The sequence below is a fragment of the Salvia splendens genome, chromosome 4, assembly GCF_004379255.2.
Source record: "Salvia splendens isolate huo1 chromosome 4, SspV2, whole genome shotgun sequence".
In the NCBI taxonomy this organism is placed as follows: Eukaryota; Viridiplantae; Streptophyta; class Magnoliopsida; order Lamiales; family Lamiaceae; genus Salvia; species Salvia splendens.
In genome coordinates, this window is record NC_056035.1 from 34,314,529 (window position 1) to 34,331,762 (window position 17,234).

At 38.7% G+C, this 17,234-nt stretch overlaps 3 protein-coding genes across 3 annotated transcripts; 1 reads left to right on the forward strand and 2 right to left on the reverse strand.

Annotated features, from left to right (window-relative positions):
- Positions 1-1,854: 1,854 nt before the first annotated feature.
- Positions 1,855-5,328, reverse strand: LOC121801032 (probable prolyl 4-hydroxylase 4). The gene is made up of 7 exons (XM_042200503.1): positions 5,207-5,328; positions 4,531-4,588; positions 4,341-4,445; positions 3,858-3,915; positions 3,063-3,245; positions 2,397-2,459; positions 1,855-2,304 (listed from the first exon to the last, which is right to left on the reverse strand). The coding sequence occupies exons 1-7, from the start codon at positions 5,326-5,328 to the stop codon at positions 2,015-2,017; spliced, it is 879 nt and encodes a 292-aa protein (XP_042056437.1). The 3' UTR covers positions 1,855-2,014.
- Positions 5,329-6,923: 1,595 nt separating this feature from the next.
- LOC121801033 lies at positions 6,924-8,564 on the forward strand. Its single transcript, XM_042200504.1, has 4 exons — positions 6,924-7,076; positions 7,155-7,586; positions 7,655-7,717; positions 8,325-8,564. The coding sequence occupies exons 1-4, from the start codon at positions 7,062-7,064 to the stop codon at positions 8,562-8,564; spliced, it is 750 nt and encodes a 249-aa protein (XP_042056438.1). The 5' UTR covers positions 6,924-7,061.
- Positions 8,565-13,779: 5,215 nt separating this feature from the next.
- Positions 13,780-16,818, reverse strand: LOC121799384 (receptor-like cytosolic serine/threonine-protein kinase RBK2). The gene is made up of 9 exons (XM_042198744.1): positions 16,653-16,818; positions 16,250-16,359; positions 15,790-16,173; positions 15,435-15,686; positions 15,208-15,362; positions 14,955-15,034; positions 14,718-14,853; positions 14,493-14,642; positions 13,780-14,282 (listed from the first exon to the last, which is right to left on the reverse strand). The coding sequence occupies exons 1-9, from the start codon at positions 16,688-16,690 to the stop codon at positions 14,094-14,096; spliced, it is 1,494 nt and encodes a 497-aa protein (XP_042054678.1). The 5' UTR covers positions 16,691-16,818; the 3' UTR covers positions 13,780-14,093.
- Between the last annotated feature and the right edge of the window lie 416 nt (positions 16,819-17,234).

Below are 17,234 nucleotides of genomic sequence, written 5' to 3' on the forward strand. Positions count from 1 at the left end.
AAGAAATAAAAATTAACGGTAACATTACCGTTTGAAAAATAATTTTTTTTTATTAAAATTTGAATTTTTTTAAAAAAAGAATTATTGTGTAATCCGTGACGACGCCCACTCGCTGGCCAGCGAGTGGGCGTCACGCATGCATCGGGGGCGCGACACGTCGCCCGGGCGCGTGTCGGGACGGCGCGTCCCTTGTCTCGCGGCTACGGGCTACGGGACGGGCTCGGTACGAGACGAACGTTGCAACGCGTCCCACGGCGCGGGACGCGTAGTGGATGCTCTAAAAGGTGCTGCAACTGCGCGGTAATAGTGGGAATCGATTCTTGCAACTGTGTCCCTTCAAAACCAACTGCACTATCTCTGCGGATAACCTTTATTGTACTAGTATCCAACTCTCCACCGTTACAAAATCTAATGAGAAGTGGGTGAAAAATGCTATAGAGATGAGTATAAATTCAAAAAATTCTCACAAAGGGTGAAATCCCAATCCCAAGGACCCAACATCCTTGTCCGACAGTATTGTGAGCAATGTTTAATCAGTGGCCACTAAGGGGGAGGGCCCCACCCAAATCCAAGGGCGGCTAAGTTTAATAAATCATACTCCCCCGTTCACCATTTAAAGAACTCTTTTGTCATTTTGGATTGTCCACGATTTATAGAACCATTTACTTTATTCTATTTTTTAGTATGCGGACCCTATATTCTACTAATTTTTTACCCTCACAATCCAATATAAAACTAGTACTACTTTATATGGCACAAGATTTTAGGAGGAGTTGTTAAGTTGAGTAAATAAAGAGAAAAAAGTAGTTGAATATTTTAATTAGAAGAAAGTGATTTATTTTCAAATATAGAAAGTAGACATTTTGAGTGAAATAAACTAAAAAGGAAAAGGGAATATCTTGAGTGGGATGAATGAAGTATATAATAACAATTAAAAGGACAATTAATGAGGAGCATATAAAATGGCAAAATGATACTAAAGAAAATCGGAGAAGATAGTAAAATATAAATAAGACAATTATTCTTGTACAAACAAAATATTGGAAATTGAGCTAACTAATGGTGAACGGCGAACGGAAGGGGTGGTATTCTTGTACTACATGCCATGCATTCGTCTTTAATTGTGATTATTAAACCTTACTTATGGATTATTAAATTTAATTGTGAGATTAATGAACTTTAAAATGAATATGACATACATCCAAATGGTTATAAGTTTTGCTAAAAAGTAATTTCTCGCGTTTGCTTCGATATAGGTCTATAATTTGTTGTTTTGTTTGGATCAGTCACATTATTCACTAATCTTACGCAAACAATGGCGGGAGATTATAAACATGAATTTATCGACTAAAACTCAATAATCTCGGCTTTAATTATCCCAGATTATGTATATAATAAGGGGTTGTTCGGTTTGCAAGATTGTATTTGAAGATTAAATATGTAGTGTGTTTAGTTCATGAGATTGAATCACACAACTCAATCATAGATGAATAATGATAATTAGCAATGGACAACACCCTTCAACTAAAATAATCTCACAACTCAATCTAGATTATATCTTAGTACTCCTTCCGCCCTTCCGTAGTAGATGAGTTTGTTTTTTGCACAGAATTTAAGAAAAGTTGTGTTAAGTAAGTTAAGTAAATGAATAATAAAGTAGAAAAAGAAAAATGTAGAGAGATGAAGAGAGAAAAAAAGTAAGAGAGAGCAAAATAAAAGAAAAGAAAAGTTATTGCTTTTTGTCAAAAAAGAAACGATTCAGCCACAGTGGGACAACCCAAAAAGGAATACGACTCAGCTACAGAGGGACGAAGGGAGTACTATTTTATCTAAGAAACCGAACATCACCTAACATGATCAAAGATACATTCTTTTACTAAGAATACAAAAATCTGTGAACAACAGCAAGCCAGAATAATATATACAAGGGAATAACATTTTCAAGATACAGAAATGTGTAATGAAGCAAGAATTCATCCATGTTTATATTTTTAGTGAGACAGAGGTCAAACAATTAACATACTTTGCAACTCTTCCGACAGTAACCTGGGAGATCCGAGGAGCCGATCATGTATTCTGGATTCTTGTTGCATTCTCCAAGGGAAGCCCATCTTTCGCAGTTCTCATCTGAGTCGGAACAGTGCCCGCCCACGACTTTATCAAAGGAATTGACATGAATCCACTTGGTTGCAGACCACTTCTCGCCTTCATCCACAGGGCAGCCAGCATGCAGACTTGCAGTATCTGGAGTTGCATCTGGATAGAGACTATAGAACAGGAGCGCATCCCCTTTGCGTGGCTTCACTGGAAAATGTAGGGAAATGAAAAAAGAGGTCAAATTTGTGCGCACATAGTTAGAACATTAACTTAATCAATTACTTCACTTATTGTCTCACCTGCAGGACCTTGTCTTCCACACTCAGAGAACTCTTCCTCGGTTGAAACAGACCTACGTCGAGGTGATTCATGCATGAGTGCATCAAGGACATGGCAATGAATAGGGTAGGATAGTGAGGAAAGAACACAATTTCATGAGAAACGAGAACCTTCAGCATAGAAAAACAGATTGCCACAGGGCATTTATATTGTTAACAGAGTGTTCGGCTGAGCTTCACTCTTTGAAACAGCCTTTTAAGATTTTTAAGCTCCTAAACAGAGTTTGCTATTTACGACTAAAATATCTTATATTCAAGTCCCTTTAGTTCCATTATTTTGACTTACTACATCTTAAAAGCTTAATCATCAAAACATAATCATTAGGCTCTTGATAAATATTAAAACTTATCATTTTGACCACCTAGTTTTAACATCTTGTAACGTCACCAAACGCTTTATCATATAGTAGAACTTATAAGCTCTTCTAAAAAAGGGACCCCTCAGCTTTTTTCAGCAACAATCCTTCACAGTTCTCTGCTCCATAACCATCATATCCTATGACAGTTAAAGAAAACTAGCAAAGAGTTCTAGTGTACACGGTTACAGCATGTGATATAGCAATTGAAGATTGAGCAGCCATGAGTTTGTGAAAACCAATTATTTTGAACAACAGAAAGTGGAGATATGACTAACCTCGGCGGAGGGGAAGACAGTTTCACCACCTTTTTCAACATCAGAGAGATACATAAGCACAGTTGCTATCCGGTGTCCACCACGAGCTATATTTTCCTTATCCGCAAAGTAGTCATAGTGAGGATCATATTTCTGTCCAGGTTCATAACGCAATACTTGTATGTCTTCTCCATTTTCTATGGAAAGAATGAAAGATCAGGTCTTGCAAGCAGCAGCAGTAGTAATACAAATCATAAATGCCCACCACATAGCTCATAGCCTCATACCTTTAAGAATACTACCATACATAAATAATCAATCTACAAGACCTCAAATGAAGACAAGAGGCTTCCATTTAAAAGTAAATGTGTACAGAGATCACAGAAAAACTCAAGGATTTACTCAGTAGACAACATAAGATAGGAACAAAGTGAAAGAAGATAATGGATAAATATAGAGCAACACGAGAAAGGCAAACAAGTTAAATTTTGAGTATCATAAGATTTATGGAAATGAAGTATATATGGCAGTTTTAATAATGTGTTCTATCAATTCAAGTTCCTGATTTCCTATTTAGGTACTATGATTCAGTTGATTTGAATATGACTACAATTACAAGATTTAACAAAAACACCTTCCAAAATTGCATTGGAACCAAAGGTATAAAAGAACTGCAATGTCATAAATAAGAATAAAAAACAAAATAGATACAAACAGATAGTACTAAACATCATCAACAAACTAGGAGTTATGATCAACTGGTGACACTGGTGATGACTCTATAGCACATCCTCGGAAAAAAATGTTACCTTTCGGTAAAAATGTCCATGTTGCAATCTTGTCTTCTATGCCAGCAACAATAGGATCCTAGTAGCAACATATGCCAGGAAAAAGAATTAAGATCTTGGAACTCAGTAATTTCTCAAAGAAGGCAAGCAATCTGATCATGATTTGGTTGATTCAGCGCAATATGTTCTAACAAACCTACTTTTCTTAGCACCTCTATTTCTAACACGGTGCATATAGTTAATATATTGTCAAACATCCAACTCATATATTCAGGAATTCATGAACAATAACGATATGAATCCTTTCAAATAACAAAGCAAAATGAGATTTAAATAAGGCTCCCAAGATCAGACAAAAAGTGTAATCACTGAATCATTGACAAAAAGGTCAGATGCATCTAACCTGATCTAATTATCATAAGCATCCATAAACATTTTCATCACTATCTTTAGCAGAGTTACCACTAAACATGAGCTACCACTAAACAAACATAAAATCCGTACCTTGGCTTTATCAATAAACATTCCAGAGCTAGTCCGAACCTCGCTCAGCTTACTTTTCCCAGACTCATTGTCTGCCACCTGTGACCCCTTCAGCTCTGATTTCGCCTAATTTAATCTCAAAAATCAATGCAATCGCCTTAAAAGAGTTTGAGAGAGAGAATCACTATAATGAATATACAAACTCACTAACTAGAGAAATTAAATGATTGCATTCATCATCCGTAAGAAAGCCTTCGTACACAAAAGCTCTGAATCGCAAGCAAATCAATCACACAAATAGTCAACTGAGGGCAAAAAAAAAAAAAAATTAGAAGAAGAAGAAGAGCTGGTGGCGCGGAATGTTACAAACAATTCAATTTTCTACTAAGAAAACGATCAGTACCTAGGTTTCCATGAGATAGTTCTGACTTTGGATGGATTGACTATCGAATTGCACGAGGATTTCCGCGCTATTGATGCGATTAACAGCACCAGAAACACGGAGTTATAACAAAATCTATACATAATAAAAAAAATACCGATATTCCGCAGAAATTTTTGAACAAGAGCTATTCGGATTTTTGAATCTGAGGTATTTTCTTCTCGTATAGTGAAATTTCGGATTTGGTAGATCTCTCGGTTGAAGTAGACGAGAAATATATATGCGCCAAAATAGAGAAAAACGCGTTTCTAGGCGACTTTGCCTTTAAAATAACGCAAATGTACCCATTTTGTTATCAATTCCATTTATGGGAAAAACGCCGATGAAGTTGGCGTGTTTATAAGTAAAAACGCCAGTGATATTGGCGTGTCTATACACAAACACGCCAACATAGTTGGCGTTTTACAATGGCACCGTATCTTGCTCGTATTTTTAACCAAAATACTTAAATTTGAACACGCCAATCTTGATGGCGTCTTTACGATATAAAACGCCAAGGTCATTGGCGTGTTTAACGTAAAAAACGCCAACCTCATTTGCGTCTTTACTAAAAGACGCCAACACCATTGGCGTCTTTGTTCAGAAGCATATACTAGCAGCAGACAGTCGCGAAAAATTAACACCACAGACCCACTTCGCGATTTTCTCTAGCAGCGGCCAAATCCTTCGCAAATTCGTCCGTGTCTTTGTGATTTCGCCCTCCATTCATCAATCGGTGCTAGTTTTCCCCAAATTCATCCAATTTATTCGGTTAGTATGCTTATCTTTTACATTATTAGAGTAATTGTTGGATACTTAGCTAGGGTTTGTAATGTGTTGCGATTTGAGTTGAAATATTGTGCATATGGATTATTTGTATGACGTTAGTGTTGATTATTATGTTGGATTGTTTGGGTTAAGTGAATTTGTGTATAAATTTGATTATAAACCAAAATCGTAGGGTTTGATAGCTTAAAAATTGGGCAAATTGATTTGGTTTATGTGGGTTTTGGTTAATGTCTTTTTTTAGTTTGAAATGTTAATTTTGTGTACATTGTTAGGTTGAAATTGAAATTGTTAGGTTGGTTAAACTAAAATTGGGTAAGTTGAATTGGTGGAAAATTGATGTATATTGTTTATTTGAACTGTTACTTTTGTGTAGGTGAATTGTGTTATGATGTTGAAGTTGTGTATTGTGAATTGTTTGATATAGGTCTTCCATTTTGTGATATTGTATTAAATTGTTTGTAATTATTGAATTTGTTTAGGTTTGTTTGTTGTTTAATTTGGAATATGAATGTTGTGTAGGTAATTTATGGCATCTTCTTCAACTTCTCGTCGTCGGCTCTTATGTGGTCCTGAGGACCCCTCCGTATTATATCTGCAGAGACAACACGTCTCTAATAACATATGGGCAGGAGTGCCATCGGAAGACGTACGGTGTAGAAGATACGAAGGAATCATATGGGATGTTCCCATAAATCCTCGTGTTTTGGCGGTTATAGATGAGATGGGGTTCGGCGGATGTTGAGGTGTGGTCAACCGAAAGACATTGACCACCATCTTATCACCGCTTTGATTGAACGTTGGAGGCCAGAGACTCACACGTTTCACTTTCCAGTCGGTGAAGCGACTGTGAGCTTAGAAGACGTGGAGGTCTTATGGGGCCTCAAAACTGACGGTGAGCCTCTGACGGGTTACATCCCCACTAAGGATGTCAACTATTGGAAGGATGTTTGTTTGGATTTTCTTGGCTTTATTCCAGATGCAGTTGATCTAAAAGAAATGAACTGGAAGCAGACAAGCTTATCAAATCAACTGCGGATTGAGTTGAGTAATGACCACGAGCAATACATGTACAATCAACGTGCTCGTGTGTATTGTCTGCTGTTACTGGGTGGTCTACTGATCCCGAACGCTACCGGTAATAAAATTCCCTTCTTCTACCTTCAGTTTTTCATGGATATAGAACAATGTGCTAGCTATAGCTGGGGAGGTGCGACTCTTGCCTGCTTGTACCACAATTTATGTGAAGCTGCACTTGGTAAGAGGACCGATGTCGGGGGAGCTCTTACATTGTTACAGCTGTGGGCTTGGGAAAGAATCCCAATTATTAGACCGCAGATGTTGAACCCCACGCCCGTAGACTACTTACCATGTGCATTCGCGTAAGTTGTCCACTAATTACTCTTTTAAGCATAATTTTTATTGATTTTTGTGTTGTTCGCTCATAATTTAATTTTTGTAGATGGACTGGTCGGGCCTCTTATGTAAAAGCACCGGGGCATTGCATTGAAACTTTCAGAGATCAGTTCTCAACAATGCATGCCAATCAGGTAATTTACGTAACCTAAATTGTTGCTAGTGTGTTGTTTTGATTGAACTTGTTTTGACTAAATAAGTTTCATATTTAGTTTATTTGGAGGCCGTATGAATCGCGAAATCTGCCGGATGTTTGTGTTGCCGGTCGTCCTATATGGACGTCGATGACAACACTAATCTGCTGGAATATGGTTGAGCCACACATGCCACAACGGGTGTTGCGACAATTTGGGATTGTCCAACCTTATATCCCGATTGTCGACCGGTTCCACGGATCTGATTTTACGAAACAGGATCGACGTGGCAAAGCAGGTCGGAACTGGGTTCAGTGGCACGCCAATCATATACAAGATTGGCATAATAGGCACGACACGGTGTATGTTGATTTGGAGTACTCATTGGTGCCTGTTGCTACTGATGAGTACATGGATTGGTTTCGCCGGATAACCGTGGTGTACCTAACAAAACCTGGGGTGCATTCTCATGAGGGCTTCCATGAAACAGCGGCCTCTCATCACTACGCGGTAGATTTCAACAACTTTTCTTTATTTATATTCATAAGATGAAATGTAATTAACACTGAAAATTGTAGGTGGAGACCCTTCACAAAATACGCCACTTTCTTAGGGAGCAAGACATGTCAGGACCAGGGCTGGCAATTTTCGACACGACACGATAATCTGACACGAATCCGCATGAAATTATTGGGTTGGGGTCAAGTTTTATTGGATCCGTGTCCTTATCGGGTTGACACATTAAGAACCCGATAATTTCGGGTTGGGTTCGGGTCGGATGCGGGTCGGATACGGGTAACCCATTAAGAACTAATATTATTATTTTTATTATTATTTAAAAAATATATATTACTTTAATTTTTTAATTTCTTATAAATTAGGTTTAAATAGTATAAAACGAATTTTAATTGTGTAAATTAGGTTAAAAATTAAGGTATAATCGTGTAATATTAGGTTTTAATCGTGTAATATCATGTTCGGGTTGTTATCGTGTCGTGTCAACCCATATTATATTGTGTCGATAACGGGTTCGTGTCGGGTGCGGGTCGTGTTCGGATTTGAAGGTAGCAGGTCGGGTTCGTGTTCGGATTTACAGTTTCCTTAACAGGTCGGATTCAGGTTATGCCTTATTGGGTTGGGTCATTATCAGGTTGACCCGATAACGACCCAATCCGCACGATTTGCCAGCCTTAGTCAGGACGGCCGGATTTATTCACCATTTCGAGAATGGTTGAAGATGGCCTCCAGATATGTGGGGAAGCTGAGACGATGGACCACCGTCCTTCACAGCGCTCTGAGCTGGACCTTGACATGCCCGTGCGGCAAAAAGCGAAGCGGCGTGGAAAGAAGAAAGTTGGTGGAGAGTCGTCATCATCAAGGATGGATACTCAGTTGGTTGATGATTCTGATGACGATTTTGTGGCTCCACCTCCACCAAGATCTGCCGTGCGGGGTCGTCACTCTGTCAGCCACACGGGTGGTACATGAGAAGATTTCGGTCTCAGCGATCAACAATCTCCACTTCGGTCTTCTGCGAGAGACGACATTTTTGGTGTTGATTTAGAGAATGCCGTCGTTGAAGATACTCCTCCGTCTAGAATCCCTAAGACCAGCATCGGGAAGGGAATCCGTAGTCTGTTTATGCGTAAAAGGCGAGACGAGTGAACGTTGCCCGAACTTTTTATATTGGTGTTTTTACATTGATTTGAACGCTTTATATAAGTAATTTGATATATTGTATTGATATTGGTGTTTTTTCATTCATTTGGCGTATGTATATTAGTAATTTGATAAATCCGTTTTTTATACGTGTGCATGTTGATAATTTGAACTCTTATAGTCTGGTTTGGTACATTTTTTTGAAACACGCCACTCGCGATGGCGTTTTTAACTTTGAAATTTTTTTTCCAATTTTTTGCCACGCCAAGGCTGAGTTTCTGAACAAACACGCCAAGCTTACTAGGCGTTTTTTAAAACACGCCAACGTCGATGGCGTTTTTCCTATAAAACGCCATATTCAGTGGCGTTTTTTTAAACACGCCACTCAAGATGGCGTGTCTAAGTCCGAAATTTTTTTTGCAATTTTCTGCCACACCGAGGTTGAGGTTCTGAACAAACACGCCAATCGGCGTTGGCGTCTTTAAAACACGCCAACGAAATAGGCATTTCTAGATAAAAACGCCAACTTAGATGGCGTTTTTTAACACAAACCCGCCAACTTAGATGGCGTTTTTAGGAAAAACGCCATATTGAGTGGCGTTTTTAATAAACTAAATTTTACGTTTTGCATATTTTATGACTCGCCAAAATATTAGTAAAACAGAACAATGTTCTATTCAATAAATAACTACGACGCCGCCAAAATATAAGTAAAATAGAACAAACAGAACAATGTTCAATTCAGCTAAATAGTTGTTACACATTCAATTGTCTCGCCTTCTCCGCGTAAAGAAGCTACGGATACCCTTCCCGATTCTGGCGGTTGAGAGTCTAGACGGAGGAGTATCTTCCACAACGACATTCTCTAAATCAACCCCGAAATAATCGTCGCGCACAGAAGATCTAGGCGGAGAATGTGGGACATAACTGAGACCGATGTCTTCGCCTGTACCACCAGTGTGGCTGACAGAATGCCGACCTCGAACTACAGATCTTGGTGGAGGTGGAGGCATAACATCATGATCGGCATCATCAGTGTGGCTGATAGAATGACGACCTCGAACTGCAGATCTTGATGGAGGTGGAGACATAAAATCGTCAGCGGCATCATCTACCAACTGAGTATCCATCCTTGAAGAAGCATTCGGGCAGTTGCGTCTGTCGTGCCCTGGTTGACGGCAATGTTTACATCGGCGTCGGGCGCGTGGCTGGTCAGCTTCACGGACATCCATCTGATTAGGAATCCTAGTAGTACGATATCGACCTCGACTTTTAGGCATTAACTGGGCTCGTGAACATTGCAAAGTCCATTCAGGCACAGCCCAATAATCTTGGTGTCTGATTGGATTGAACACCGTAGAATATTGGTGTACCCAAACACTTGTGCGGTATACGTTATCAACAAGCGACAGCATGGGCTCGTTTCTAAACCGCGCAACTGCCGCTGCATGTGAATATGGAAGTCTCCACATCTGCCACTTTTGACATTTGCAGTTCGACTCCAAGTACTTTACCTTCCACTTATTACCGCCCTTTCCACCAATTCGACGCTTTGTTCGAACCACGTAAAGCCCTGCAATTGTGTTTGGGACTCTCACATTATGTAATTGACCTTTTACATCATTTTTGCACACCTTTTCATGGGCCCACGGGGTAAGTGGTGTGGCACACTGTGTTGATGCAATTGACCACTCATTAAACCATTATATTGTCCTCCAAAATATCAGATCAATGCAAGCTTTAATTGGGAGTTGTCTTGCGCCTCTCAACACATTGTTGTAAGATTCAACCATATTAGTGGTCATCTCACCCCATCTTTTGTGTTTGTCATACGCCAAACTCCATTTTTCTAACTCCACGGCATCAAGGTACTGCACAGCCTCGTTGTTGATGGTTCGAAGTAAACGACGTCTGATCTTAAACTTGCGTTTCTTTGTAGCAATACCAATTTTCCATACAAGTTTTTTTACCATGATGTCTTTGTGATTCTGCAAAACATTTTTTCTAACATGTACCAAGCAAAATCTGTGATGCCCCACATTGGGTTCTTCTTTCCATATGGGAGAATTCATTGCATCTATGATTCCCACATGCCTATCAGATATTACACATATTTCATGCTTGGCTACGTGAATTCTAATACGTTCCATAAACCAATTCCAACTTTGTATGGTTTCCTCATCAACAATGGCATATGCAATAGGCAAACATTTCTTATTAGCATCAAATCCAACGGCAATAAGAATTTTACCTCGATATCGTCCACGTAGATGAGTTCCATCAACGGTTAAAACTGGTTTGCATAGTTGAAAAGCCTCCACAGCTGGACCAAAAGCCCAAAATACGTACTTGAAAACCTTGTTCATACCGTTGCTTAATCTTTCATCATGTAACTATTCGACAATTGTGCCAGGATTTTGTCTTTGCAACTCATTCAAATAACCTGGTAAAACTTTGAAATTCCACGCCCACGAACCATACACAAGCTCAATAGCTGTCCTCCGAGCATACCATGCTTTCTTGTAACTAACTTTCACATGAAATCTATTTTCAATATCCGCCACAATTGCTTTTACCTTGTAGCAAGGATCGTTTTCTATCTGATGTCGAACACTCAACGCTATCATACCCGACGAAAGATTAGCGTGCCCATTATAATTATGATCCCCCATGCAAGTATGAGCAGTGCTAAACACTCTAATTTGCCAGTGTTCATCATGCTTCCTCAATGTTGCTCGGCACTCCCACAAACATGGCGGTAAGGACTTATCTTTCGGATTTCCTTGTGGCCACTTACAAACTGCATGCCATCTCTTTCCTTTACTTTCAACAACTGTATATTGTCGGATTTTTTCCAAATGCCAAAAAGTCACAGCTGACTTCAATTCCAATTTGGTTTTAAATTTAGTATGCAAACCGACATTGCTCGGATCTTTTTCACTCCAATAATGCACATTGAGATCATCAGACTCAAAGTTTTTTGGATCAAAACTATCATATGGACCTGGTAAGGTGCGAAAATAGTTCATACCAGGCTGTGGGAACTGTGGAACTACTCTTTCTCGTACTGCTCTTCCTCCAATTGATGTTTCGCCAACCACTGTTTCTCCAACCGGAATGGATGTTCTTGGAGCAACAAATTGGTCCTCATCCGACGAAGCACCATCTGAATCTGTACTATCCGGATCGACATCTTCAGAATCATAAGGTGATTGTGGATCAAGAAAGTCGGCTTTATCAAGACCAATTATGTCCTCAACCACAGCTGGGTTGTCACTGTCCCCTAAATGCACGCCTCCAATATCAAAATCTTGTGTTGTATCGAAGCATGGCTCTTGGCCTCTCGTAGACGTACCAACATCAAAATCTTGTGTTGCAGCGAAATATGGTTCTCGGCCTCTCGTAGACGTACCAACATCATTACTCATGAGATGATGACTATGTTGTTGAGTAATTGACGAATACTCAACATACAATTCAATTTGACCTCCTGTAGTCATACTCTCACTAAACATTAGTGTCATGTATACTTCTTCTAGTAAAATACCTATATACGTGATTGAAGATCCATAGAATATATGACGTTTCCATACTATTTGAAGTTTGTTTTCAAATCTGTTTATCCCCATTTTTTCACAAATTGTTTCCACAAGCTTATCGTAGGAAATACTTTCATCCAACATAATCAATCCTTTTGCAAAAGGAGGATCATATGAAATAACTGTTCCGGGAATTATATTTCCACCCCAATATAAATGGACACACCACGTCATACTATCTGCATTAATGTCAAACACAAGTATTGGTCAAAAATATTTCTTTACAGTACACTACAATATATACTATCATAACAACCTATCAAATATGGGTAAAAAATTAGATATACTACAACATATAATACCATAACAATTGGTCAAAATATTTCTATTAATTACAATACAATTTAAAATACTATAACAATCCATCAAATAATTATATAAATTACACTACAATATATACTATCATAATAATCCATCAAATATTGATATTGGTAGACTAATGTTTGGAAGAATGAGTTAAAAATTAGTTATACTAACCGATTGCGAGTACTAATATTTGGAAGAAATGAGCCAAAATAGAAATCTACACGCTTCAATCCACCACCGGGTTAACCCGACCAAGGCAAGCGTTTTCACGTTTTTCAGCTTTGGGAAGGTTTTTCGCGTTTTGGGGAGGGAGGAAATGTGATTAGGGTCTGCGATTTTGGGGGAGATCTGAGATATATGGTTCAACCGAAAAACGCCGATCAGGTTGGCGTTTTTTACGTTAAACACGCCAATGACCTTGGCGTTTTATATCGTAAAGACGCCATCAAGATTGGCGTGTTCAAATTTAAGTATTTTGGTTAAAAATACGAGCAAGATACGGTGCCATTGTAAAACGCCAACTATGTTGGCGTGTTTGCGTATAGACACGCCAATATCACTGGCGTTTTTACTTATAAACACGCCAACTTTATCGGCGTTTTTCCCATAAATGGAATTGATAACAAAATGGGTACATTTGCGTTATTTTAAAGGCAAAGTCGCCTAGAAACGCGTTTTTCTCCGCCAAAATAACATTTAGTTTAGGCATTCAACTGTCATAAATATTGAATACTGTGGCTCACTTAATTTAAAATATAAAACTACATTCAATTGATCAATAAATAAATTACCTACTAGTTTGTAGTACTATCAGGGTGGGTCAATACTATATCGATACGGTGTATCTTACCAAAATTGTCTTATAGTATTTTCGATATACCAGAATTTTACGTTATATTGGACTTCAGTGCAGTATACCGAAATTCCGTTATATCGTTATACAAATACTACTATATTCTTTATTCACGGTATATACCATTTCAGTATATACATGGTATACCATAAACTAAGGTAGTATAACCTTAACCTTATACGATGTGAGTAATACTTTCTCAACACTACTGGTTGTTTGGACACAATGTTACGTCAACCAACAATCAATGCCATAGTTGCTTCTGACGACGCCGTTGCAAACAGTATACTCATATGTCAATTTGGCATGCATCAACAATTAAGGATGAGATTTAAACATAGTAAAAGTAAATAAATTTAAATCCCAAAATGCAACAACCTAGGTCTGTTTTCATCGCTTTCCCTATACATGCAAATGCTGATAATTCAATGGAACTCTATATATGCACAAGCTGTTTCACTGCCACGAGTCTCAGTTTGAACTATCAGCCACCACCTACTTCCCCATAACCAACAACACGAGAAACGCCCCAAGAAAAGCGTATGTCGAGCAACTGGGAGGAGAACTGTACACTGCCAGCTCTCGTCTCTACACAGTAGTCTACAAGTTTTCCTCAACTCCTTCCAAACATGGCTCGCTTTGGTGGAGTTTATGGCCGGAAGGTTTAGCTGAGTTGTTTTCTTCTTCCGTAATCATCTCCAATGGACCTACCCTCTTGAGTGCAGGCCTTTTTTGGAACTTTTTCTTGTTCTGCAATATGCATTCATCGCCTTGCAACATCCTCACAACCTGGTGAATAGAAGAATTATCATGTTTTTACTCCTATATATGCAGTGTGACATGCTAATACAAAGCCTTCAAAACAAAGATTGAGATCAGTAAAATGGAAAGAAGATTTGTATATGAATGGTGTTCATAGTTTTTGAATTCTAACTCTTTTGCAAGTGCTCCAACAATTGATTATTGAATGTAATAATCACTGGGGGTGTTAGTAAATACCTGGCTCATTTGAGGCCTATCTGTCGAATTTTGATGAATGCATATTGAGGCAACCATAACCATTCGATTCAACTGCTCCCAATAGTAATCACTATCTAGAGAAGGATCAGCTAGTTCTTCGATGCCGTTGTTAACTAGTAGAGGTTTGGCCTGCAAAGTTATTTTTTTTCAAGCATTAGTCAGAGTTGCTACAGCAGACGAGTGTAGCTGTGTCGACCAACTTACCCACATCACAACACTTTTATTGTTTTCGTCTATGGCTGGGCGGCCACTAATGAGCTCCAGCAATAGCACGCCATATGCATAAACATCAGTTTTCTCATCAACTGTACCGTGCAGGAAAAACTCAGGAGGGAGATAGCTGCCATTGAATGATTCAATCATGTCAAGAATGAAAATTGAGTGTAACTTAGGGACTTCACCATTTTTCATTCTAATAGTAGTAAGTTTCCATTGTCATACCCAAATGTGCCCTCGACATTTGATACATCAAGGTGAGTCCACTGGTCAGGAAGCCATTTTGCTAACCCAAAATCTGAAATCTGCACAGACGAACGTTACTTCATGTAAGTTCAAATGTGTGATCTGATGTAGGTTGCGACTTACAGGTCCTGTGGCATAAATCAGAATAAACTGCTCTACTTATTCATATCACAGAACTAGGAGAACCATCCATCAGAACTCAACAAAAATTTTAGCACTTTCTGAACTCTACCTGAGGTTGAAGATCTTCAGTTAGCAAAATGTTGGCAGACTTGATATCTCTGTGGATAATTCTCCGTTGGCACCCCTCATGAAGGTAACAAAGACCAGAAGCAATGCCTAAGGAAATATTATATCTGACCTTCCACGGCAAATTCTCCTTTGCACCTGAGCAGCATATGAACGAACAAGAAAGTTTAGAATCTTGAAATGTTTGAAAGTGACAAAATAAAGACAAACCTTTTAGCATAGACGACAGGCTCCCATTAACGGATAATGGAAGAACAAGGTGCATCCCTCCTTCAACTCCATAACCGATAACTCTTGAAATGTTTGGATGGTTGACATGAACTAAAATGCCGAGCTCTGCTAAGTAATCCGCTGTCATCTCCTCTTGTGATCCCCTAATCAACCTCTTAACTGCTATTAGTTGTCCATCATTCAAGTGTCCCTTGTAAACTTCAGAATAGCCACCTTCTCCAATTAAGTTTCCTAAGACAGAAAAAGAACAAGAACATAAAATTTTTTGTTAGTCTTTATCTTAACCTCAACATCCTGAAGATTCTGATTCACATCAGACAAGAATATCAATCACCTGGGCAAAAATTGTTCGTTGCTTCTTTGAGGTCTGTGAGGGTGAAGCATTTCCAAGAGGTTTCAAAGCAATAATACAAGTCTTCGTCTAGCTGAGTATTGAGTTCTGGCAAACTCTGAGTGCTGCGGGATGCTCTTTTTCTCAAAGAAAGCTTCTTTATTGAAAGAATGTGGGGTATGGAAGGATGAAAGGTCTGAAAATGCACACTGGGGCCCTTTTTGAGCTTGCGGATGAACCCTTTCCATTGGGAGTCGGATTTCGCAGCTGCCTTAGCTGCTTCTTCCTCCGACACAAGTGTTTTGATGACACTCACTTCTGCTTGATCATCTCCAATGGATGAGCACCCTTCCAACGCATCCACATCCATGTCTAAACCTCTCAACTCTAAGGCATAATTCAAATCTCAGAGAGTCGGGATCGTGATCATCTGAAAACAGTTGAAACATGTAGAGACATCTACCTTCACCAGAGAGTGTGATGGAGGAAGTGGAATAGAGCAACTTATGTCCAACTACAATGAACTGCCCATCGGTACTTTCATCAGCAACCTCGCATGCATTCTCATTTTCCCTGTAATTCAACAATTCCCAACAAAATTACACAGCAATCCAAAATCCTACTCCAAAATTATGCAAACTGAACAATCGATACTATTCATAAATCCATGCCATGTTTACTGTTTAGCATATTATTGATGATTCTATGAATTTCCCCAAATCCTTTTTTCAGATTTGATAGTTCTACCAAATTTGGCATTGCATGGAACAACATTTAACACATGAAATCCAAAACGGGGCAAAATGCAGCTAATAATTAATGTTTAGAAATAATTTAATGATGTGAAATTATATGAATGAGATAACCTTGGAGGGGAAGACGGATGTTGAGCGTCAATTTCCATGGTTCCTTAGCGACAGCAAAAGGAGGTGCCTCAGGAACCAAGATTATTCACGTCTGCAAATTTCAATTCAGATACAGAAACACACACACACACACACACAATACAAGATGCTAAGAGAGAATGAGAGGGAAAATGAGAAATGTAAAATTGTGGTTTACATGAATTCTCCTAAAAATTCGGTTTTCCTATGTTAACGTATAGAGTTCAACATTTTTTATTTGTTTTATTTCCATATTATGTAAAACTGGCTCCTCATGAGATACAAAACATTACACTCGAAGAAGATAAAAAAATTGAAAACTATCATACTCATAAATATACAATTCAGCATCAAAAGTAAAAGCCAAATATTTATTTAATATTGAGTGGAATAGGTTTAATCTCTCACAAAATGATAGTAAATTTTTGAGGAATATCAATGTGATTCAAAAACCTAACTCACGTCAAATTTAAGGGTTTGTTTATTTAAGTAGCCTACCACCTGTGTTTGATTGGGTCCGCAAAGTATCGGAACGGATCATCTATGCCATCTCCTACCTCTAGT

What these genes read in the sequence shown, in the direction of transcription:
- LOC121801032 (XM_042200503.1), bottom strand. Translation starts at nt 5,328, where the DNA reads ATGGTGTTGGCGTCTTTTAGTAAAGACGCAAATGAGGTTGGCGTTTTT. An exon ending in ATTGGCGTGTTCAAATTTAA is followed by an intron (nt 4,589 to 5,206) that starts GTATTTTGGTTA and finishes CTTGCGATTCAG; the next exon opens with AGCTTTTGTGTACGAAGGCT. An exon ending in TGGAAGACAAGGTCCTGCAG is followed by an intron (nt 2,305 to 2,396) that starts GTGAGACAATAA and finishes TACATTTTCCAG; the next exon opens with TGAAGCCACGCAAAGGGGAT.
- LOC121801033 (XM_042200504.1), top strand. An exon ending in CGGCCTCTCATCACTACGCG is followed by an intron (nt 7,587 to 7,654) that starts GTAGATTTCAAC and finishes TGAAAATTGTAG; the next exon opens with GTGGAGACCCTTCACAAAAT. An exon ending in ACATGTCAGGACCAGGGCTG is followed by an intron (nt 7,718 to 8,324) that starts GCAATTTTCGAC and finishes GATGGCCTCCAG; the next exon opens with ATATGTGGGGAAGCTGAGAC.
- LOC121799384 (XM_042198744.1), bottom strand. Translation starts at nt 16,690, where the DNA reads ATGGAAATTGACGCTCAACATCCGTCTTCCCCTCCAAG. An exon ending in CATCACACTCTCTGGTGAAG is followed by an intron (nt 16,174 to 16,249) that starts GTAGATGTCTCT and finishes ATTATGCCTTAG; the next exon opens with AGTTGAGAGGTTTAGACATG. An exon ending in CCTGTCGTCTATGCTAAAAG is followed by an intron (nt 15,363 to 15,434) that starts GTTTGTCTTTAT and finishes TATGCTGCTCAG; the next exon opens with GTGCAAAGGAGAATTTGCCG.